General features: G+C 42.0%; 1 protein-coding gene and 1 long non-coding RNA gene across 2 annotated transcripts in view; one reads left to right on the forward strand and one right to left on the reverse strand.

Annotated features, from left to right (window-relative positions):
* ZNF827 (zinc finger protein 827) overlaps positions 1–11,665 on the forward strand; it is an 80,417-nt gene extending 68,752 nt beyond the window's left edge. The window contains exons 11-15 of the mRNA XM_029959601.1: positions 1,247–1,413; positions 2,202–2,276; positions 4,337–4,528; positions 4,622–4,799; positions 7,612–11,665. Coding sequence (XP_029815461.1) covers positions 1,247–1,413; positions 2,202–2,276; positions 4,337–4,528; positions 4,622–4,799; positions 7,612–8,419 — 1,420 coding nt within the window. The 3' untranslated portion in view covers positions 8,420–11,665. The remainder of the gene's footprint in view (positions 1–1,246; positions 1,414–2,201; positions 2,277–4,336; positions 4,529–4,621; positions 4,800–7,611) is intronic.
* A 2,330-nt stretch (positions 11,666–13,995) lies between these two features.
* On the reverse strand, positions 13,996–19,248 carry LOC108639878. The gene is made up of 3 exons (XR_001920786.1): positions 19,089–19,248; positions 15,116–15,193; positions 13,996–14,033 (listed from the first exon to the last, which is right to left on the reverse strand). It is a non-coding gene; the product is annotated as an uncharacterized LOC108639878 (long non-coding RNA).
* Between the last annotated feature and the right edge of the window lie 4,278 nt (positions 19,249–23,526).

Below are 23,526 nucleotides of genomic sequence, written 5' to 3' on the forward strand. Positions count from 1 at the left end.
AGTGTCATGGTCTAGTAACCACAGTGGCACTGGATCAAGAGTTGGACTTGATGATCTCAGAGGTCTTTTCCAACCCAGATGATTCCATGATTCTATGATTCTATGAAATTTAAAGCACTGTGCTTCCAGTTGCCTCTGACAGCTCCCTTGTTTTCAGTCAAATCTATGAAATCAATTAAAGTATAATAAGAATTGTTATATTAATATCCAGATTTCCTCCATTTGCTGGAGGTATATACATTCAGTGACCAACATGGCCAAAGAAAGAAAACATCTAGGAGAATTTGCCTGAAAAAATAAAAGGAACTGCCTGGAGAAAATGGATATTTAGACATTCTCCTTGTTGCATGTGCACTGATGTGCACTCTGCAAACTGTGATGTGCACTCTAGTGGCCAAGCAGATTACCAAATCACTCTTACTTTTAGTCAAAGTGCCAAGAGCAGATTTAATTACAAAATCATAGAAGTAAGAAATAAATGAGACCTGCTGGATTAGATTATCTAGTCCTTCCCCCTGGGAAAGCAAAATAGTGCCCTAGAGTATATGCCTTTTTTAATCTTTTTTGGCTTGCTTTAAATGTTAATGGCCTAATCAAAGCAAGAGGAGGACTCTGCAAAAAAAGTTAAATTAAAGGGTCCTTCCCATTGCCTCTCAGTATCACTCTGTTTATGTGCTGGCTGCAAAATCTGTGTCCCTCCTAATTATTCGCATAGCTGATGACTGCTGTTTTCCAGTCAAGCATAAGAAATGTTTGAACCCATTTTTACTTGCTTACACTGAAACTGCCAGGCAGTTTTGCACAAGATCCCAGTTTGGCATGGGAACCATTCCAGGGCTTGAAAATCACTCCTGGAGTGTGCAGCAAGCTCTGCGTTTGTCAGTGTATCAGCTGTACTAAACATCTTGGCAAAGCTGCAATGCCTCTTATTGCCCAAAGGAACCAGCTAGGTGATGCACAGCATCTGGAATCTGTAGTTTTTAATTAACTTTATGATTATTTAGCATCATTATAGCATGTACAGGATTGTTGCATTGTGCCTGCCCTTAATCACGTTGGCATGGCCATCAGTTCAAAGGCAGTTCAGCAGACAAAAGAATTTTGCAGTGAACATTCAACAGTGAGGAAGAGCAGAAATCCGTGCAGTGAGTTTTCTCTGGCAAATTCGGGGAAGGGCAACACGCTTCTGTTTGTGGTTTGTTTTTTAATGTTTCTTACTCACTCTTGAGTTCCCTTCTGCCTGCAGCTGTCATGTGTGTGGGTTTGAGACGGAGATGAATGTCCAGTTTGTCAGTCATATGTCCCTCCACGTGGATAAAGAGCAGTGGATGTTCTCCATTTGCTGCACAGCATGCGATTTTGTCACTATGGAAGAGGCAGATATGAAGGCTCATGTCAACAACAAGCACACAGGTGATGATCCCTCTCTCCCAGCTGCAGTGATCTCTCCCTTCCTTGCTTTTTAGATGCAACCTTTACACTTCCCATTAGCACTCTGCTTTCACTGAAATGCTTGCTAATTAAGGCCTGATCTCTCAAAGTTGAAGTGAATTGGACTCCAGCCAGGCAAATAATCTGGTAGTGCAGATCAAATTTCAAGCTTAGTGAAATAAATGAAGGACTACTTAGCCCTTCTTCTTCCTATTCCCCTTATCCCCCAAATCTCCTTCCCTGTTGGAGTCAGCATACTTCATTTGTTTTTCTGACTGGTTTACTGTTTCATGAAAATCCTGGTTTGACTTCTGTGATGATAAGGTCACTTTGAGTGCTAATTGTGCATACCTGGCTGTAAGTCTGAAATAAACATTATCTTGAGCTTTGCTCTTGGGTGTGTTTGCCCCCACAGTCCATCAGTTTGGAATTTCACACTGATGTTTAGTTGACACTGTGATTCAACAATACCATAAATGTAACTTTATATTAAATAACAGAACAACTTGTGTTCTTTCCCTGGTCCTGTTCACTTAATAGCCAAGGATAAGAGCAGTTTTCCAACAGGCTCCATATGCTTAGTCCAACTAATGAAGTCTGGCATAATTTAAGGAGAAGAAAATTAAAATCCTTTTAATTAATATCTCTTATAACACCAGGCAAAAGCATTTTGCTGCCACAAACTACTCACAGTTGTGTTTACAATACTGAACCTGAACTGCATCCAGCACAACTTTTCCATTGCTAAATTGCTTTTCCTGTCCTACCAGGAGTAAAATTGGGAAAACAGAGGGGTGGAGAAAGAGAAGGGAGAGAAGAATGCAATTGGTTGTGTTCAAAGATACGTAAGTTAAATGTAACTACAGAAATACAAACTACTAGAAAGCTCTCAAGGGATTTTATGCCAGCACAGCTCTCGGCACTACCCCACTTCATATATAGGAATTCAAAGCAAATGAGAAAGGCCACCCATAGCCACGTGAAAAGCTTGCATCAGAGCTCAAAACTGAGCTGTACTCTACTGTATTTTCCTGTCATGGCTACAAGATTTAAACTGCTACTTGTCTTTTGAAGAAAAGCAAAAAGCCCTTCACCCTGCCCAACTGAGCCATTCAGCTGGTGATTCAGCCAAATGCTCACACATATGGCAAATACAGAGAAAAAATAGAAAGGATTTTCTGGGTCACTTGATTCCAGTCCCTTATCCTGTGATGTTACTAGGTCATAAATGGACTGTTTGTCAGGATGTTGGCATATGCTTTCAAAGAAGTGTACTTGTTTTAAACAAACTACTTCTATGGACAGGCAGCTGTAGACTTTCCTGCATTAAAGATTAGGGACCTTTTTAAAATTTCTGATTATCAGTAAGACACACACTGGAATACATGTACATTGTGCTTGTGCCAAAACTGCTCTTTATCTGAAACAGCAGTCCACCTCTCCCTCCCTCCTTCCACAGTATTTATTCCCTTAGTATATTTATGGAGAACAACCCTCTCCCCTCTAAATGTACATTGAGCCTTTTCTTATATGAAACACAGTTTTCTCGCTGTACCAATCCCTCACTGCATATGTTCTTGTTAGAACCCCTGCTCTTGACATGTGCAATCACAGCTGTACATGGTGAAATGAAATAAGTAGTGGTGGCAGTGTAAAACAGCCAGCAACTATTGGAAATAGCTCACACAATAATATTCCGTGATCATATTTTCCTTCCTTGAAGGCTCCCCAACACTGATTGCTCATATTCATCCCATGTTCTGCTCAGATTCTTCTTTTGTTTTCCTTGACTGTTTCCGACTTAAGCACTTCTCATTTGTAGCAAAAATTCTTGTTACTGGCCCTTCAGGTCATAACCTTGTACTCTGTGCTATTAAATTTCATTCCATTTCTATTACTCTGCTCCTCAAGGTCAGTGAATCTTTTCTGAATGATATCCTATCCCCCTCCCTGTTGGCAGCTCGGGTCATCAGATTTCATTAGTGCATTCCTACATTTTTATCGTAAAGGTGCCACTCATAAGTTTAAAGTTAGGCACATAGGTGCTGGTGTTTGCAGAGGCCTTGATCAGGGGACTATGTCACATAGAGAATTTGAAGTTTTAGTAAACACAGCTCTGATTGAAGCAAGACATGGGTGGGAGGTAATAATTTACCCATCCTTGCCTTGCTGGCTTATGTCAGTTCTCATATGACAACTCTCACTCTTGTTCACTTCTGGTGTGTGACAGGGTTTGGGATTTGAACTTCATACATTTAATGCATACATAAGGATGCTCTGATGGGCTTTATCTCTGGGTCCAGTTAAATAACATTGTTTTCAATTATCTTCAGTAAGAGATCCTAATAAAAACAAGTAAATCTCGAGACCACACAGGTATCTCTTACAATGATTGCTGAGGATGCTCTTCACTACAAGGAGTGAGATTATTCTCCATTACCCTTCCTCCCAGATTTACCCATTGGACCCACATAAACAGAAAGGTAGGGGAAGTTTAGCTTGGACAAGTAACTAAACTGCTTTCTGCACCCCAAAACTACAGAAGTTCTATTTCCTTTCTAAGTGACAAGTTCTTCATTGGTTTTGAACTCAGAGTAATCAAAGTGTTTTCTTGGGATTTTTTTTGGTCTGGTAATGAGGTAGAGTTGCATGATCCCTTCCCACTACCATTACAGGCAAACTCAATTGTAAAATAAACTGAGAGATGCATTGTGGTTAAAGTGCTAATAAAAAGGAAGGAGGCCCAACAATGATTTTTTTAATCAGCTCAATTAATTTCCGCCTTGTTTTATAAGCATGTTTGAATTAACTTTAAATATAAATACTTCCTGGAATTTAAAACAGGATCACAGAAATTCTGTCTAATCTGCTGAAGCAGCTATTGCTCCTTATTTGTGTTTTTCAGCTGAAGAGAGGAAGACACCCAGTGAATCTAACAGTCCATCTTCATCTTCGCTGTCAGCACTGAGCGACTCTGCCAACAGCAAGGAAGATGCAGATATAACCCCAAAAAACAAGGGGTCAAACAACCTGCTAGTCATTTCTGTAGTGCCTGGTAGTCAGACCTCAGTGAACGCTGAAGAGAAGTCAGAGAAAGGTAAAACACTGTTTAACAAATGCAAACTGTCCCCTTCTATGCAGTCAGTCTGGCCACAATGTCAGGGATGCCTTTTCCTGTTCTATTTTTCAGGCTTTGAATGTGTTTTCTGTAACTTTGTCTGCAAAACAAAAAACATGTTTGAGCGTCACCTGCAAATCCACCTGATCACACGGATGTTCGAGTGTGACGTGTGCCACAAGTTCATGAAGACACCTGAACAATTACTGGAGCACAAGAAATGCCACACTGTCCCCACCGGTGGGCTCAAGTAAGGAAAGCAAGTACACAAACTTTTACTGTGTTAAGCATCTCTAATTCTGTGGGGATAGGACAAAAGGAAGTCAATTAGAAAGGGTTGGTTAACTGATAATTCAGATCTGGGGCTTCCTTTTATTTAATGAACCGTGCCCCATCCTTTAGGCTTGCATCATTAGAGCAGATTGGTAACCTACTATCCACTGGTGTTTTGGAGCTGTAACAAACTGTGGTCCTTTCCCTTTTCATGTCAAAGAGGAGACAGTATGTGATGGGCCCTACAGAGAATGAGGCACAGGTTTTGGCAGACCAAGGGGGTTTTTTATTAGAGCAAAGGCAAGCACACAGCACAGGCTCTGTTCTGCACCTGGCTCAAAAAAGACTAAGCCCTGTAGTCTCTGCATCTAGCTACCAAGTTACAACCTTAAAGGTTATAACCTTTGTATACTCTAATGCAAAATCATTTCTCTCCAGGAATGAATAACTTTGATGCTTTCTGCTTTGGTTTACATGCCCCGGAATAATCACTGTTGGATAAATTAACCTGTAACCAGTCATACAGTCTTTTGAGAAAAAAGCCCTTTGGTTTTGGCTACAGTGGTGTACTTTAAGGTCTTACTGGTGCAGAGCAGTGTTTCTAGAGAATGTGACCTTATGTCAAAGTCAGACCCCTGAGGGAAGGAGCGACTGCTGGGGCCATATGCTTGCTCTCTGTGGGCAGGCAATGTGATGTTATGAAAGAGGCACATCCCTGGTCTCTGTTTGTTCCAGCTGCTGCAGGAAAAAAAGGCTGGGACCACTTGGAGCCCAGCTAGGGCTCAGCACAGGGCTCCCAGCTTCTGTTGCTCTTGCTAAGCAGGCTGATGTTGTCAGTGCACTGTAGCTGTGCCGTGAGGAGCACACCACCTTTAACGATACCGCGCGCGGCTCTGTCGGTTGGTGCTGCAGCTTTTGAAAACTGGTTCTGTTCGCCAGGCAGCGTCTGGTCTCCAGCTCAGTAGTTCCATAAACGGAGATCTGCGGTCACTTGAGATGTGATGACTGAATCTGGGAAGAAGACCAGATTGAGAAACAAGTAATGTGCTAGAACGAGGGGATGTCTGTCTTGGACATACAGACCAGTTGTCTAATGCACATTTGATCTAAGCTGCACAAAATCTGTTCTATTTACCAAGGAAAAACCATGACCTATGACTCAAGTCTTCCTGACAGAATGTGCTTTTTAGTCTACATAAGTTATTCCTGCCCAATTCAAGTAATAATCAGTTACCTTGAAAGCTGCACCTAAGAAAAAGCTCTGGTTTATTTTTTTTTAAGGCATCCAGAAGAGCCTGAAGAGATCTAAGTAAATTGTATTTTTCTGTCTCCTGTTTGCTGTGGGGGAAGAGAAAAAAACATGATTCTTCCAGCTCCAGGTCAAAATCTGAGATTCTGATCCAGAGAGCACCCAGCCCAGGAGAGGTATGTGTGCATAGACAGCCAAGTCCTCTGTTGCAATAGAGCTAATCACAGTAGAAGCCTCAATGCCAGGCTCCCTCTCTGGATCAGAGTACTTGATGTGCCTCAGGAGAAGTGTCCAGACGTTTTAGTATCGGTTTTGTCCTCCTGTATTACTCACTTTCCTCAAAAGTCTCTCAATTAGCTTATAGATTAATATTAAACCTGTATGTGCAACCAGTCGTAGCAAGGAAAACACACCCGGAGAGAGAGGAACTCATCTTAGAAAGTATCCAGAATGCTAGAACGCAATTAGCGGACCTGCTAAGCAGTGAATGCAGATCTGTGGCAGCTGTAAGACTGTAAGCCAGGTGCCTTAGTTGTATCTTCTTATCCAGTCCTGCTCTTTCAGCTCACCAGTTCAATCTGAAAGGCTGTGTGCTTGGTTTAAGGGGGCAGAGATCCCTGACAGTTAGTTGTCCTCTCAGCTACACAAAGCAAAAGCGGGTGTGTTTCAGGTTTGTTGGTGTCCAGGCTTGTTCAGCGTGCAGCTCAGGCTTCTTTCCAAGCTTACTCAATTCCCTCCTCCAGCCTTCCAGGCCCTTCCTGGTTCAGGAACTGGGGTGAGGCCCTTTGCCATGTCCATCCTGGGCCGGATGCTTGCTGCTGTGAGTAAGCAGAACCCACATCCTGTTCCTGCACAGGAACGATTCCTGCCATGGCAGAGGCGGCTGTAGGCAAACACTGCCAAACACACGCCCCTTTGAGCACGCCTAGCTCATGTCCCAGAAATGGGAATCCCTACAAATCCTCCTAACAGCCTGGCTTTCAGCTGCTCCTAGCAGGATACCCAGCAAACTTACTGTTCAAGGTCACATAAAAGGAATTTCCTAAGCTTTTGCTGTACGTGTGGTATTACAAGTTTATTCCATCTTTACTTAAACAGCTGCTTTCATACTCATCTGTAAACACTCACTTTAAACCACTTCTTAATGGAAAAAATGGCCAAAGTGACTCCGTGCAAACACTAGGAATGTCGTTACACAAAGTACCTGTGCATCAGTCACCCATTCTGCACTACCCGGCCTGCTTTGCAGAATCTTCCCCATCAAGGTAAGCCAGAAGGTTAAAGGGATGCTGCTTCAGAGTGAATCAGTGTTTTCCTAGGAAAACTCTACTGCCATTAAATGGGCAAAACCCCTTTAAGTAGGGATGTGTCTAGGCAAACCAAGTATTGGAAAGAGGCTTCACAGGGAGAACTGAGTGCCTTTTTCTCCTCTTTAGTAGGTCAGAGAGGGGCTGAGTGACAGGGTTAAACCAGGGATGTAGGTCTTCAAGCTGAGTGACTTCTCTCTTCCTGTCCCTGCCTTTCCTTGCTGTGTTGCCAGGTGCCCATTCTGCATCTACTCCACAAACCGCCCCGCAGCGATGGAGTGCCACCTGAAGACTCACTACAAGATGGAGTACAAGTGTCGGATCTGCCAGACAGTGAAAGCAAATCAGCTGGAGCTGGAGATGCACATCCGGGAACACCGCCTTGGCAACCATTACAAGTGTGACCAGTGTGGGTACCTGTCCAAGACGGCCAACAAGCTGATCGAGCACGTGCGTGTCCACACCGGCGAGCGCCCTTTTCACTGTGACCAGTGCAGCTACAGCTGCAAACGCAAAGACAATCTCAACTTGCACAAGAAACTGAAGCATGCTCCACGCCAGACTTTCAGCTGCGACGAGTGCCTGTTCAAGACTACCCACCCTTTTGTCTTCAGCCGCCACGTGAAGAAGCACCAGAACGGGGACTGCTCCGAAGAGGAGAAGAAGGGCCAGTATTCAACCTCCAAGGAAGCCAGTCCTCTCCTACCGGTGAACAGCTCCAGAAACCTTCTGTCACCCCTCTCAGTTATGTCTGCCTCCCAGGCTCTGCAAACAGTCGCTATGTCAGCTGCACAGGGCAGCGGGGCAGAGCCGAACTTGGCAGTGAAAGCCTTGGCCGTCAATGGCACTTCCCTGTGCTTTGATAAATACTGGAACTCAGAGTTTGCCCACCTTATTCCTTTAACAATGTTTTTCCCCAAAAACCACTACGATCTCACATTCCATCCGCCCCGACCTCAGACTGCACCGGGAGGTGCCTCTTCACCTAAACACTCCTTCCTTGCCTACCTTGGACTAACAGAAAGGGCAGAAACTGTCTGAGGGCAGTTGCATTCTGTACCAAAAATACCCCAACAAACCCAGCAGGTACACATGGCTGCAAAATGTAGACCGAAGAGGTAACGAACACTTGTACTATATCGTTAGTAAGGTTTAGCAAATGGCTCTGTGTATATACTTATTGCATTGACATGAAAGCTGCTTTATTAAATCTCCAAGAGGTGACCTACTGCATACTTCTACCTTCAGAGGCATGTTCCCAGTACTCTTATCTAAGAAACTATTTTGTCTTGTTAAGCTGAAAAAAAAAAGAGTGTCCTTAATGGCAATCAGCACTTGTAAGATTACATATTGATGCATTTTATTTTTTGGGCTTTGTGTGCGTGCGGGTGCGTGAAAAGAGAGTCTGCCTGTAGTGTGCCATGACATTGCTTTTGCACATCCCTTGGATTGGCTTATTTAATTATTATTCTTTTCCCCCTTTTCACACACTCGCTCCCTCCCTTTTCCCTGTTTCCTCCTGAACTGTGGAGTTGTGGAAGAAGCAATTGTTTGGGTCGGGGGGGGGAATTGGTATATTATTTCAGTGCTGTTTGCAGCTTCCTTTAGTTGTTTGATGCCTTGTACTCAGTTGTCAAGGTTTGAGGATTTGGGGTAGAACTGACGAGGAAAAGGTTGCTTTCAGCGCTGCAGGATGAGAGTATGACAATGAAAACCATGCGTATGTACACACATACACACAGCAGGCCCAATTCTTAACTGCTACACAGGTGTGACAAACACCTGCATCTGGGCCATAGCATACATCTTTTGTTTTAAAAGGGCATATAAATATTATATATATATATATATATACTGTATTATGCAGTGGTTACCTTTTAGTTTGCAGGAAACAACTTGTATAACTAGAAATCTATGGTGGGAAAAAATCCAACAAGGGGATTTAAAAAAGGGTATGGATAAATTCTGGGTATAAATACTCAGACTAAAAAAAAAAAAGGCAGTTTTGCACAGTGCTTTAGTCTTGCACTAGTTTGTTTCTCACTTGCAAAAAAAAAAGAAAAAAAGAAAAAACAAATTGTGGGCTGAAGGTAATAAGACTGTTTATTTGAAAAGGTACCAGTAACTTCTTTAAAATATAAAGCTATAAAAAGACGCTTTTGGAACCATACAGTTCTCTTTTATACCCTCAGTATTTCAATTGTACTTGCAAATTTGACAGTCCTATTGCTACCCTCCATGTCATTAGTAATATTTTATTCCTTTTTGTTAATGGCAGATAGAGTGTACACTGCTAGGAAGCTAACTTTGTACTTATTTAATGCTCCTACTTGTGGTCATTAAAATGACATGTTATATGTAGCACTTTATTGCAGGAAGAAGCGAATGCGGATTGGTTGTATAACCTTCGTTAATCTCAAAATGCCAAGAGTGATCTTAATTTAAGAGCAGCTAACTGACTGTTAATTGATTTGTGCCCCTTACACAACGTAATGTGCCGGAAGAAAGACTGGGATTAAAAACACTCTGCATTAAAATTGGAGGTATAAAATGTGAAGCATTTCAAAATTATCCTATGACTTACAGGAATGCCTTCTTACTCAATTATTGTTTTCCACGGTGTCTCTCGGATTTGGATCTCACTGTCTTTTACCAGGTATCAGAAGTGTCCGACCTAGCTTTTGCTAGAGTCCCCTCGCTGTCCCTTGGCCAAGCCACTGTAGGAGGTGCCCTGAGTCACATCTGTCATGCTATCTACCCACCCTCGTGCTGCCCTGAAGGAACTTCTCTGGCAGGTTGTTGTGGGTTGGGGGGATCCAACAACCCCTTGTTCGTGACAGCAGTACAGCAACGCCCTAGTTCAGGAAGGCATTTCTTGTCCACAAGGGCTCTTAGCCATATGCACAACTAGAAACGTAACTCAATCTTCATTAGTTCTTAAATGAAGCTTGTGTAGAAACTTTTTGGATGCAAAACTTGCATCACTTAACCTATTTGCAAGATTCCTACATCTGTTTTGTATTGAGATGGCCAAACATTCTCCACTGTCATGACCAAGTTCCTCCTGTTTGGGGAGGACACCCTAATCTGTGCCCTCCTGTTAACATACTGGAAGCTATTTACAAGGGGGAAATATCTAAAATCATAGCAGCTTATCATTTGGAAATATTAATTCCAGGACAGAGAAGTCTCACCAGTTTATTTACATTCCAGCAGGCAGTTTTGGTTCCAACAAGCATGTGGCGGTTCTGTCTACACAGTACAGAAAACCCATCTGCTCCAAAGTATGTATAAACCTTTGTCAACAACTGTGCTTTACTCCATCAGAACTCCTGGTAACACCTCTCCAGGAGCAGAGACAAAATAGAAAATACCGTATTAGTAAATACTCAAAGCATAAAAAGTGTAATATCTCTGCAGCATGAAATCTGCAATCTGCATCCAGAAACTATACCAGTTCTGTAAAACACACTCCATGCGTGTATCTCTGACCTCATCACAGAAAAGCAAACACTCAAAAATCAAAAAAGACTTGTTTGTCAAACTGACAGGTAAAGTACACCTGTCCAGGAGGAAGCAGGAATATTAGTAGGACACTTGATATAAACCAAAAGGCAGTTTAAATAGGGCTGGAACTTCCAGGAATGAGCTGTCAGCGTGCACGTGTCACCAGTGTTCCACTGTACCAGTATCTGACATGGTAATGTTTAGTGTACCTGGGAAATTTGTTTAGCACTTTGGAAAGGATAAATTAATTCTTTCTGGCAAGTTATAGAAGTTTTCTTTGTAAGGAAAAGTGTGTTAGGAGGTTTTTATTTTTTTAAGAAAATAAATACACTATTTATCAGAGCTCATGCATATTAAAATAATTTGTTTGCAGTTCAAGGCTAAAGAAAGGAATGTTCTCCAGAGGTTCCCCCTACTGATTAATGACCAACAGTTCTGATAAATTCCCCCCACCATAAAGGTAATTTCATACTGGTTTTCACTATGCATTCTTTAATGAGAGCTAGCGTGTTTTTCCATTCAGTAATTCAGTTAAAGTTCTCAGCACTTTTTTCTTTCTTCTGTCCTTTTTTTTTTTACTTGTTGTATTATGTTCAAATATCATTCTGTCAAGGTTTGTGTACATTAATAAAAATTTGTATTGTATAAAGCTTTTTGCATTATAAGGCTGTACAGGGTCATTTTGACAGTAACTGGTATATTTCTTTGCATCTTATGTTGCATTGCCAATTTCTAGTGTATCCAGTTTGGAAGTACAATATACTCTAATTAAAAAGGTTGGCTATATTCTTGTTTCCTTTTGGTTTTCCTTCCTCTCTTTTTTTTTTCCACCCTAAATATATTTAGAGTTGATTTGGAGGCAGGGAGAAAGGATTCTCCAACAAGGCAAGACGATATGAAGAAAAAAGGGAAGATGTTATCAATGATTGAAATTGAAAAATTGGTTACCACTACTGATGAAGAAATATGGCAAATAGTCCTAGGATGGCTATGGGACTTCACCTTGTGGGCTCTGTGCTTGTCCCAACCCTCTAGGTCGATTCTGCAAGGGGGATAATGCCTCTGCTGAGCACTCTAATCAGACATGCAGTTCATAAAAATCAGATCCTTAAGCACTAGTTCAGTGAACCTGGCCTTGTTTGGGAGTGGTCCCAATGAAATCAGGAAAACTCCTTCCTTAAAGAGGAGCTATGCAGTGAATAAAAGAACATGGTGCGCTAAAATATTGTAGTGAAAATCTATTTTTTTAAATTGTAAAAACATCATGTACTTATCAGCATTGTAGAAAAGCCTATTTTTTTACCAAAGATTAATGAAATAACTAAAATGCACAGAGGACACTAAGGAAGGAAACCCTGAGAGCGGAAAAATTTCCAAGAAGCAAAGGTATATTCAGTCCACTGAAAAAAAAAAAAGATACTCAACTTCCTAAAAGGAAGTTGGACTATTTAAATACTAACCAAGGAAAAAAATAATCTGGGTATTCATTAGATAAAAATTATCCTCAGATAAATTAATGTAAACATGAAATACATGTGGAGTGCCCTTGCCCTCAGTTAGGGCAGTGTTAAGGCCTAAGCAACTGAAAAATGGTTATTTCTACTGAGGCGTGGATACTAATTTTTAGGGCCTCTATCAGTACCTTGTACATGGTGCTGTTAACAGCCTGGGAGTTGAAATCCACTGCTCCTCTTTTGCTGGAGGCTATGTAGGTGAAGGAAAAGCTTTGACATTGGGTTGGGAGGTCATGGTCAACCAGAGGCGGCCTCTCTCTCTCCTCTCGGACTATATCTGTAATAGAAAATATACAGTGATACTCTATGTAGAGTTTTTTGCACTAGGCATAAATAGTTATCCTAGCAACTAAAAGACAATCATGCAAATCATGCCCAGAACAGCTGTGGATGACCCATCCTTGGAAGTGTTCGAAGCCAAGTTGGATGGGGCTCTGAGCAACCTGGTCTAGTGCAAGGTGTCCCTGCCCATGGCAGTGGGGTTGGAACTGGATCTTTAAGGTCCCTTCCAACCCAAACCATTCTATGATTCTATGAAGAAGTGGCTTAATTGTTTAATTAAGTTCTAAATCACCAAAACCAGACAGCAGAATTACTTAAGATAAGCTGCAAGGGGGGTGAATTATCTGACTGAATTATCCTGACTGCCTAAGTAGTCAGCAAGCAGTTAAGTGCAAGTCTTGTTGTAGCTCCAGCCCTAGAGTCTTATGATAAACTTTTGCTTAAAACTCAGGCCCAATCTCAACCAAAACATAAACCATCCACCTCCAATCAGTCTCTCCAGCTTCATAATCTGACAGAAAACCCCTACATGTACTCAAATAGGGGCACTAGTGTCACATGCTGATGTGCCATAAAGAGCCACTGTCCTTTGCAGCAGGTGGCTGTAACATGCTTGTAGACCTGCATGATTTTAATCAATTAACTCTCCCTTAATCTGTCTTTTCTGATACATATACCAATATACAAATGTGATTACAGAAAACATCTCAGGTGGCACTGATCCTTTCAGGAAAAGAAGTGCTCTGTTTTCATTCTGAATCTATGTACATTTTTAATATGTCATTATGTTTTCAAAAAGTAATTAACTTAAAATTGACATGTTTTTCAAGGAGAATTATTTCTTACAATTGTACACATGCCATAGTCATCATAAGCCCAGCAGAACAAGGCTTAAGAGGGACTTTGAGAGGAAAAAAAACCAAAGTAATGAACCTACAATTTTCTGTAACACTTCACTGTAGAGGGATTTTCTACAGTAGAGGGGATGGCATCATTTATGCAGAGCCATGTTTTAAGATACACATTGTGTTAAAAGCACATCAGTTATGTTCCTAAGAGACAGACATCTCCATTATATCACCCACCATCATATCTGCTGCTAATTGGCCTCCTTGTTGACAAGTCTCAGCGGCAAGGTTAAGTACTGGCTGTAAAAGCAATCTCGCCTCTTGCCCGAAGGGTCAGAGCTCAGGCAGATGGTGCAGGAGCCTGCTCGGCCTCTTCCCTGCTATATATTTTCTGAGAGCTAATAAAACACCAGTGCAATCACTCCTACCCGGAGGTCTGCCAGCCTCTGTGGTGTCTGTGGAGCTGCAGCAATCGGTGTGTCATCACAGAGGCACTCGAGTCGCCTGCAAGGGAAAAGGCATCGTCTTTTGCACCAAAGTTTTAGTAACTCCCAGAGAGGCACTTAAAAAATCCCTGAAGTGACAGCTAACACTGAACATGTGGCAGCCAAGGCCTGAGTGTCCAGCAGGAGCCCCCGGAAAAGGGATGGGTGTTGGGTTTAGTGTCCCATGCCCCATGAAGAGTCTTCAAGGCGACTTGTCTTGACCAAACACAAATCCACTAAGTGCTTTTAAAAACCTTCTCCCTGAAATGCTGGTGAGGGGTTGCAAGGAGCAGCCTGCTGTCTGTTTCCCTGGATGAGTGCACCAGCTGGAGTGGGGCATTGCTGGCATCAGGCCAGTCAGGGTGAACTCAGAGGGCACACATGCCTTGGCAGGCCCAGGCTGAGTTAACAGGTTACACCAGAGTTCTACTTGGCTGTTGGGCTCCTTGCACAGCCCTTGGGAATGTAACACTATGTATCCTAGGAAGCCATCCAGTTGCCAGATACCAGGCAATACATCAGAAATGCAGCTGCTGGGCTTCCACATGTGCATGACAGCTGTCTTTGACCAACCTGGCAGATTTACATGTATGACTGACCATTTTAAAATAGAAAAGAAGAAAAAAAAGGAAAAGGTAACTTAGAGCTGGAGTTGAGCAGTAGCAGGGGTGGGGGGGACAGACCAACTGGAAATGTTTCATTAATTTTAAAAGAAAAGGAAAACAAAACAACCTCCCAAAAACCCCAACAATTTCGCAGCAGAAGAGCACAAAGTGATAGTCTGGCATCTTTTTTGCGGCCTGTGGAAGCCCCTGCAGCCTATTTCCCTACTTTAAAATGGGAGAGGACTTTCCATGCTAGGAGGTGGCTTTACTTTGTTTTGGTTTGCCTTTTTTTTTTTAATTGTTTCATTTCCCTTCCCCTTAACCATGATTAAAATACCACATATGGCACAACTCTGAAGAAAAAAAACCACCAAACAAAAACCACGCAAAACCCCCAGCTAATGAAAAAAGACTTCAAGTTCCTGTACTATCCTCTGCTGTTTGCATTTAGTTCTGCTCTACTTTACTTTTCAGACCTCTACTTTCTCTCACATACCTTTTTATATCCAGCACTTCTCAGGCAGCATTTCACTGGAAGTGTAAACTTTGGATTGTTACTCTTCTGGGAAGGTGCCTGTTTAAATAAAGAAGAGAAAAATGCTCTCTCACTGAGTCCCTAGACCTTCCTGCCAATGTTTGCAGTGCAGCCTAAAGTGACCAAAACCAAAAATAGGCCTCACTTTCTGGCTGGTCAAAAAACCATCAGATTCTTTCTTGATTCTTTCCCTGTTATTTAAGAGTGGAATGTTCATTCACACGCCAGACCGAAGAATTTGTTTTTTAACAGATTTAACAGGAAGCCAGTTGGGAGGGTCAAAGCTGTAACTAATGTGCTCACACATAGCTGAGTAGGACTGTGGAACCATAAATTGCAGGACTGCAGGAAGGAATAGGAGCATGTTTTCCTGGTTTGCTCTCACTGCCTCCTTAAGTGCATTGCCACAAATAATCACATGAGCCTGGTCTAGCCCCTTCTCAGGAAAGGCACCTCCACACCATCACACAGCTCACCCTCTGTAGTGTCATGCACACAGAGCTTGCCTGGGGACTGAGAGCAAGTGCTCCTTGAGAAGAAAGCAAAAAGTCATTTGGCTTCCTTGTAGGACTAACTTCTCTAAAACCCTGTGAGGAGTATAATGCAGAATTTCTTGATAGAACCAGCAAAATAATTTATGACAAACTATACACGCCTTGTACTCCTTGAGTGCAGGGATCAAAACTTTTCTGATATCTAGACTTTCAGCACACAGTGTACAATTGCATTCCATCACAGTTAGAAGCAGTAGTTGTTTTAGCAATAAAATCACATAATCTTTTCTTCCTGAAACTGAGAAAAAAATTTAAATGGTATGGGACTATAAGTAAAGAGAAACAGTTGCAGGAGAGCTCCTTTCATCGGTGTGATTCTGAAATAATATGCATACATTGGTGGCTGTCACTCATTCCAGTGACACTTTTAAAATGTACCAGAATAGCTCTATTCACAGGTCTTACCAGAGCAATGCCCATTTGCACCCTGAATATTTAGTAAGGGAGCATTAAGACTTCATGTTTTTATACTTATAGCTACCTACTTTTAATGGGACTGTGTACCTAGAACTTAATGAAAAAATCTAAATATAATGTCAATGTGATTTAAAAATATGCACTGCATCTTTTAAGTTGACATTTCAATTAAAAATAAATAAGATCCAGTTATATGGTGATACTGTGCTGATTGCATTTTTACCAGTCAAGTTTTATTCTTACTCAAAGTGACAGATTTCTCTAAGATAGACAGAGCCAGGAAGTTCAGTCCTCCAGCCACTCAAACCAGGAAAATATAATCAAGGGGGCATTTAAACACTTCCCAAAATTGGGGCATCACATTTTATGGATAAATATATTTCATAGAATCATTAAGGTTGGAAAAGACCTCCAAGATCAAGTCTAACCATCGACCAAACACCACCACATCAACTAAACCATAGCAATAAGTGCCATGTTCAGTCATTTCTTGAACACTTCCAGGGATGGAACTACCTTTCAGGTAGTTGTAGAGAGCAATAAGGGCTCCCCTGAGCCTCCTTTTCTCCAAACTAAACAACCTCAGCTCCCTCAGCTGCTCCTCAAGGATTTACCCTGCAGACCCTTTCCCAGTCCCATTGCCCTTCTCTGGACACGCTCCAGCACCTCAGTATCTTTCCTGCAGTGAGAGTAGCTTGGTGAGCTCTTCCACCAGCTCCCTCAGAACCCTTGGATGAATCCCATCTGGTCCCATAGACCTGTGAGTGTCTAAGTGGCACAGCAGGTAACTAAATCTAAGACTGGAATGTCTTAAGACCCCCCCTGGATTGCAGGGGGTCTATTCTGCTCCCCATCCCTCTCTACCAACTCAGGGGGCAGCTGCCCTGGGGATAACCAGTCTTTCTGTTGAGGACACAGGCAAAGAAGGCATAAAATACCTCAGCATTTTCCTCATTCTTGGTTACAGTGTTCCCCTCCACATCCAATAAAGGATGGAGATTTTCCTTGGATCTCCTTTTGTTGTTAACGTATTTATAAAAACATTTTTTATTATATTTCACAGCAGTGGCCAGATTGCGTTCTGGCTGAGCTTTCACCTTTCTAATTTTCTCTCTACATGACTTAACAACACCCTTGTACCCTTTTCTGAGTTGTCTGCCCCATCTTCCGGAGGTCATAAATTCTTTTTTTTCCCTCCCCAAGTTCCAGCAAAAGCTCCCTATTCAACCAGGCTGATGGTCTTCCCCGTCGTCACGTTGTTACTTTCCTGTGGATAGTCTACTAAACCTAATAACTGCATATTAAAGTTTAATTCACATCCAATTTTAACAGGAAAGCAATGCCACGTGCCCTGCAAAAGTTTATTGTACACATCTACATGTGTGTACCTACCGTCTAAAGCTCTTCCAAGTACCTGCTTTAACTGGGTTGCAGCAGCTCTGCTTTATGACACTGAGTCGACCCATGTGTTCAGCTCAACTTGTGTAACAAGGAATTAAATAGGGAAAAAAGCATCCAATCATGTTTTCTTCTAAGAGCTATTTGGTTAATTAAGGTCCCTTTGCTGCTGCCATAGTAATCACATCTGACGTACCCCTAACGAGACTGCACGAGACGTAAGTACTTATGATACAGAGGCAGGACTGAGTTGTTGTCACCAGCTCTGGTCTTTTCTTTAAAACTACTCATATCTTCAGCACCTTCTTGTTCCACAAGTTACACGTAAACCCAGTACGTAAGAAGTACTTTGTTTGCTGCAGTCATACACAAAATTACCCCACACTGCTTGCACTGCAAACACAGCTCCTGATTAGCCTTCCCCAAGCTATTTTATGGGTGCCTTGAGCCAGATGGTCCCACTCTGTTTGCTCTCACCACAAGCAGAGGCCACTCCATACTTGTGAACATCACTGTCATCTTTCTCTGGCCCTCTCCACTCACATGAAAAGCTCATTCTGCTCACAGTTCACCTCCACGACTGGTAAAAGGGTTGACCCTGCTAGATGAACCCATTAATTTCTCAATTCCAACCAGTATCCTGCTCTCAGGGTAAATGCTACTGACTAAACTTCAGGAGAAAGAATAATTTAAAGAAAAAAAAATAAGTCCATAAATTGGGATTTCTCAGAGGTTTCTTCCAGCAGAATGTTTTGCTGTCACAGACAAGTTTTAAAAGACACAGGAATTTCCTCAGTTGTGGCTCCTGACAATAAGCACTACTGCCCATCTTTTAGCCGACTGCCCTTGGATTTGGTTCCCAAATTCCTGTACACAGAGAGTTTTTCTTGAGCAATCTGTAGAAACTGGACATTTTCCATCAGGATTTTTGATTCCGTTACTGTAACAAGCTAGTTCCTCAACTTTTATATTTCCAATTGGCAGCACAAGTCACATAAGTGTTGTCAGTTTTTTGTCACCTAATCAATAGCTTGTCAAGATCCAAGCTCTCATTTGGTGGCAGATACTTCAAGAATCCTCCACATTTAGAGAGCCAAAACAAAACAGGTGGGGTATGTTGCTGTACAGTTCAGAAAATGTTTCCCATTTAACTATTTTAGCTTCCTGGGCTAGTCTAAGAGAGGAACAAAGACACCTAACTTTTAATGACCAAATGAAAATAAAGATCACCTAAAACTGTCACTGTCAGCCTAGGAAAGGCCAGGACTCTGAAGTATCCAGTGGGAATGTTTCCTAGCTGCCCTTGGGCTGCATGGTTCAAAGCTTGCTCTTGGCACTGCCAAATGACCAGGGACTACCTCCTCCCAAGTCATCTGCCAATTCATGACAGGCCAAAAACTCAAAAGAAATCCCTTAGTTCTGCAGCTCTTTGTAGAAACCTCAAAAAGAAAGGCTATTTACCTCTAATTCCTCTGAGATCTCCTGTCTGTATGTATGTTGACATTGAATTTACTGTGCAAACACTGAAAGCCAGAGAACTTCCACCCCAGCAGAAGTGCACATACCTTGTCTCCTCTTGCTCTATTCTTTCTGTGGATGTGTCCAGTTTCTCACTTGTAACAAGTTGCAATGTGCTAACAAACTCAGATCGATTATTTTGCTTCCCCAGTAAGACTGCCAAGTCCCCCACATCTCATCACAGGCTTTCTGAGGGGGACTTTCTGAAGACTTCTTTCCTGTTAACAAAAAAAAAAAGGGGGGGGGAAGCACCTGCAACATCCAATAGCACAATTAATATTGTTAGTCAAGTGAAATCTGAAATCTTATACCATCCCGAGGAAGCATTCAACTTGCATTCTGATGGTAGCCTTGTTTACTCTTCCTTCCTGGCAATAAACAGGACAACCAATGAAGAAAGCTACCCTCAAGGAAAGATTCCCTGCCACCTCTTTCAAAGGTCTTTGAAAGATCTCCCAGGAAGGTGGGAAACCTCCTACCCACAGACACAGGCCAGACTGCTGCTAAGCAGAGGAAGAAAGTCTCGCCCTTTTCAACTCCAGCAGGCAGTCTGGGACACTGGGCAGAGACAGCCCAAGATAAGGCAGCAGCCTGTCCACACACCATCATCTGCCCACACCAATACATCTTGAGGCTTTCTTGGTAATTAGCAATTTCTCTTACTAATGGACAATCAAGCGTCTGCTGGAGCCCATCCAGTCTTTGGTTCATTAAAGGGAGGACCTGAGATTGGCAATAAAACTCCCTAGGAGTGGGGAGGCAGGAGTTTGAGACTCTAATCAAAGACCAGCAGGAGGGTCTGAAACCAACCCTTTCTCACCAGCAAGCTCAATGTGGCTGTGCCCTGACAGAGCCTGCAGGTTGTTTTGGACATGAGCGGCGTCGGAAAATAGAATAATGCAGCTTAACTAGGAAACAGGTATTGCATCCTCCATGTCTCACAGGCTGGCCCTGAAGTAAAGGAAGTGTTTTTTCTTAATTTATAAGGCATGGAAGTTAACCTCAAGGTACTTCCAGTTCAAAATATGGTTCTTTTTTCCTGATAATGATCAAAGAGTGCACTGTAATTCAAACCCACATCCTGGAAAGGTGAACAGCAGACAGCCACACCAACTGCTCAGGGCGTCTGCTTCCAGTGATCTACCCTCCTCCTTGCAGATGTCAGAAGTATATATATGAAGAAATAATGTCAGAAGATGAACACGTTCTGTAAGTAATTATCCATCCTCATCCCCTGCCTGCACATCTTGTTTTGTCTGTGCTGCCACTGTAGCATATACACCCTCAACTATACATGATTTTTTTAACCCAAAACATGAATTAATGCAAGCATGCTAAATACCACGGTATGGTGACTTTTTTAACACATTAAAAATAAAAACTATTTTCTTTCTTTCTTGCAGGAAGGAACAGCAGACAACCCATGTCAGCAGCCAAATTAAAAAAAATCTTTCTGAACAAAAGGTGCTCTTTTCTAGAGACTTGGGCTCAGTCATCACCTCCAGATTTAATGGACTGCACCTTCTTCAGCGTTTGGGAAATACAATTTGGCAGTCTGCAGAGGAAGATTTATTTTTATTTACACACATCTATAAATAAAGACTGCATACTGTAGCATCAGCCAGTCAGATGCACGATAGAAGTTCACCTTCTTTTGAAGAGAAACAGTCAGGATTATAGTGTGGATCATTTTCTGACTGCAGCTGAAAAATGCACCTTCCCTTATCTACCAGTGGTGAAGAGGACTGCACCTGTCAGGTGCCTCTCACTGCCAGGACTGCAGCCTGCCCTCTCAGGCAGAAGCCAGAAGACAGTGATGCAAAGATACTGAGGGGAAGGAAATGAAAGAGAAGAGCTTTGCAAAAGTGGGACTTTGCCCTTAGTAATTAAAAGTAGCATGGATTTCAAACCAGCTCTAACAGCTTTCCATCTACAGACAGAAGGAAGGAAAAGGGGAACAATACACAGTACAATTCACTGCCAAAAAGATTGTAGAGATACACCTTCATGAGAATCTTAAAGTATGAGCAAAAGGAAATCTTGAGGGATGGATAGTTTTAGCAAGGCCAAACCACGTAAACAAAAGATATCAAGGAAAAAAAAAAAACAGGGAGGTGGGGGGAAGCAGGAAGGGTCCAAATGGATTTAAATCTATTTTGGGCTACAGAAAACAGGTTTGCTGACTAAGCGCAATGCCTTGAACTACTTAACCACAAACAAGCCTCTTGAAAAAAAGTTATGTCCATAAAGTTATTCACACAACAGTTGGGACTCCTAATTTTTCCAGCCCTGTATCTTCTCTAGCCAGAAAACATTTTACACCCCCAGTAGTTCTTGCCGATCGCAAAGCAGTGAAAAAGCCCTTGTCAAAAACAAATCAGAAGTGCAGAACCTCGAAGGAATTGGACCAGAGACAATCAATTTAGAATTCTGCTCACCATTTTGTTTAGCACATACTCCTTGGTTCTGCGTAGCCCAATATGCTGCTGAAGGACCACGGAGCAGTTTCACATATCGAGGAGGGTAAAAAAAAGATGGTAACAAGTGGTTGTTCGTTTTACCTTCGCTGTAAATCTGAGGACAACACACAGGGCACCACATCAGTGCCAAACAAGTGCAGGCAGATATACAGTCTGCTGCTTGCCCCGATCAAGCCACAGAGCAGCAGGAAAAAAATAAGGCTCTCTAGCAAGACATAAAAATACTCAAATCTGTTGTAAGTAGGAGTCCAGTTTTAAGGAGGTCTGAACTCTCCTAACTCCAGAAAAACATCACCACTACCTAGACAGAGTAAGTCAACCCACAGACCCCAAACAGCCCTACAGCAGATGCAGATTTCAGCTGGTAATGTGAGCAGCATTTTGAGGAGCAGTGTGGTGCAAGAAGGCTATTCACCAAGACTGGGAAAAAACCCACACACATTCAAATCAGCTCAAACTGAATCTTTGATAGAGGCAACATGATAGCTGTATCTTGGTGAGGTTTTAGAGAGAAATAAAGAATTTCTGAGGAAGTACAACTACCCCCATGTAAACTATCCAGGAACATAAAGTTTACACAGTAGGCAATCTAATCACCCATGCTGTGATTGCTTTGCTGTAAGTCCAGAAGACTGGGTGAGGGACCACAAAATCTATGGGTTGTTTAATGTCATGCTTGGTGTTAAAATACTATACGTTTTGACAGATGAGGAAAGCTGAGGACTGACAGCTATTTCCCTAACTCTTGGACAGGATTCATAAAAAGAGGCACCACAAAGCCATCTGATGCCAGAAAATACAAACCACACAGACCTTGAAACCTCCCTTTCTGCAAAAGAACTCAAGCTTTGCACTGCCCAGGAGCATGAACTGACTCTCTCTCTCTCTCTAAAGGGATCATTTGTCTCTTCTTTTATAGGATGTTTTAGTCAGGTCTCTCTAGAGTCCTCTAGTAAGGGAGGTAGATGTACTCAGTACTCAATGCTGAAATTATGGAGCCATCAGCATTTGCCATGAATTATTTGGCATCAATCACAAGAGACTTTTTTTTCTCTCTCTCTCCTTGAAAGTACACAGTTTTTCCTATGTGGGACTGTTTGGCTATATCTGGTTGACTTGATCATTGGGAAAAATGATCACAGGATGTCTGATCAAGTACCAAACAATAACATTTACAATTCAATCTCTGATCAGTCAACTTTGTTCATGAAAACTCAACTGTTGTTTAAAAAAAACAAAACAAAACAAACCAACAAAAAACAAACCTCAAAAACTCTGAGTCCACTAGAAAATAGTTAAACAGATTAATTAGTAAAAAAACCCAACCAACCAAACAAAAACCACCACCACCACCAAACCCACAAAAACCATCCCACAATTCAGTACCAGTAACAAACTAGATAGGGAACATCTACATTGTTTTTTCAAAGCAATAATTATTATGACTGTACTTCTGAGAATCAAACAGAGCAAGCTCTCCAGTGTTTTGACCTCCAGAAGGTCATGTTCACAAGTCAGTGACCATGAGAGCCAAGCTGGCATTCCCATGCCCACAACAACAGATCCGATTACTTCAACCAACATGCATTAAAAAGCAAATGCAGCACATAAAGCTCCCATTGTTTCCTTAATTCAAATACCTATATCCACAGAAACAAAGAGGAGAGAACAGCACCCTTGCCATTTCTGTATCTTACACGTGCTCTGTTTCTTTACTTTCCTTACATATTTTGTTTTCCCCTTTTCTTCCCCTTGTATTTACCTGTTTGGAAATACTTACTCCACCCAAACTCAAACCAAAACGGAGCTGAGTACATTGATTTGATACCTATTTGCTTTGTGAATGTTGTTCTTTTCACCATTATTCACTGCAATTCTTCAGATTTGGCTAAGACAAAATACCATTTTGTTCCTCTCTCAATTGTAGATGCAGATCCAGGGGCTCGGTAAAAAAATAAATTTGTTTCATACTTACTACTTTTGAATTTGCTGAATAACCTAGCAG

The sequence above is a fragment of the Manacus vitellinus genome, unplaced genomic scaffold (genome assembly GCF_001715985.3).
Source record: "Manacus vitellinus isolate BGI_N305 unplaced genomic scaffold, ASM171598v3 scaffold_0_pilon, whole genome shotgun sequence".
Classification (NCBI taxonomy): domain Eukaryota; kingdom Metazoa; phylum Chordata; class Aves; order Passeriformes; family Pipridae; genus Manacus; species Manacus vitellinus.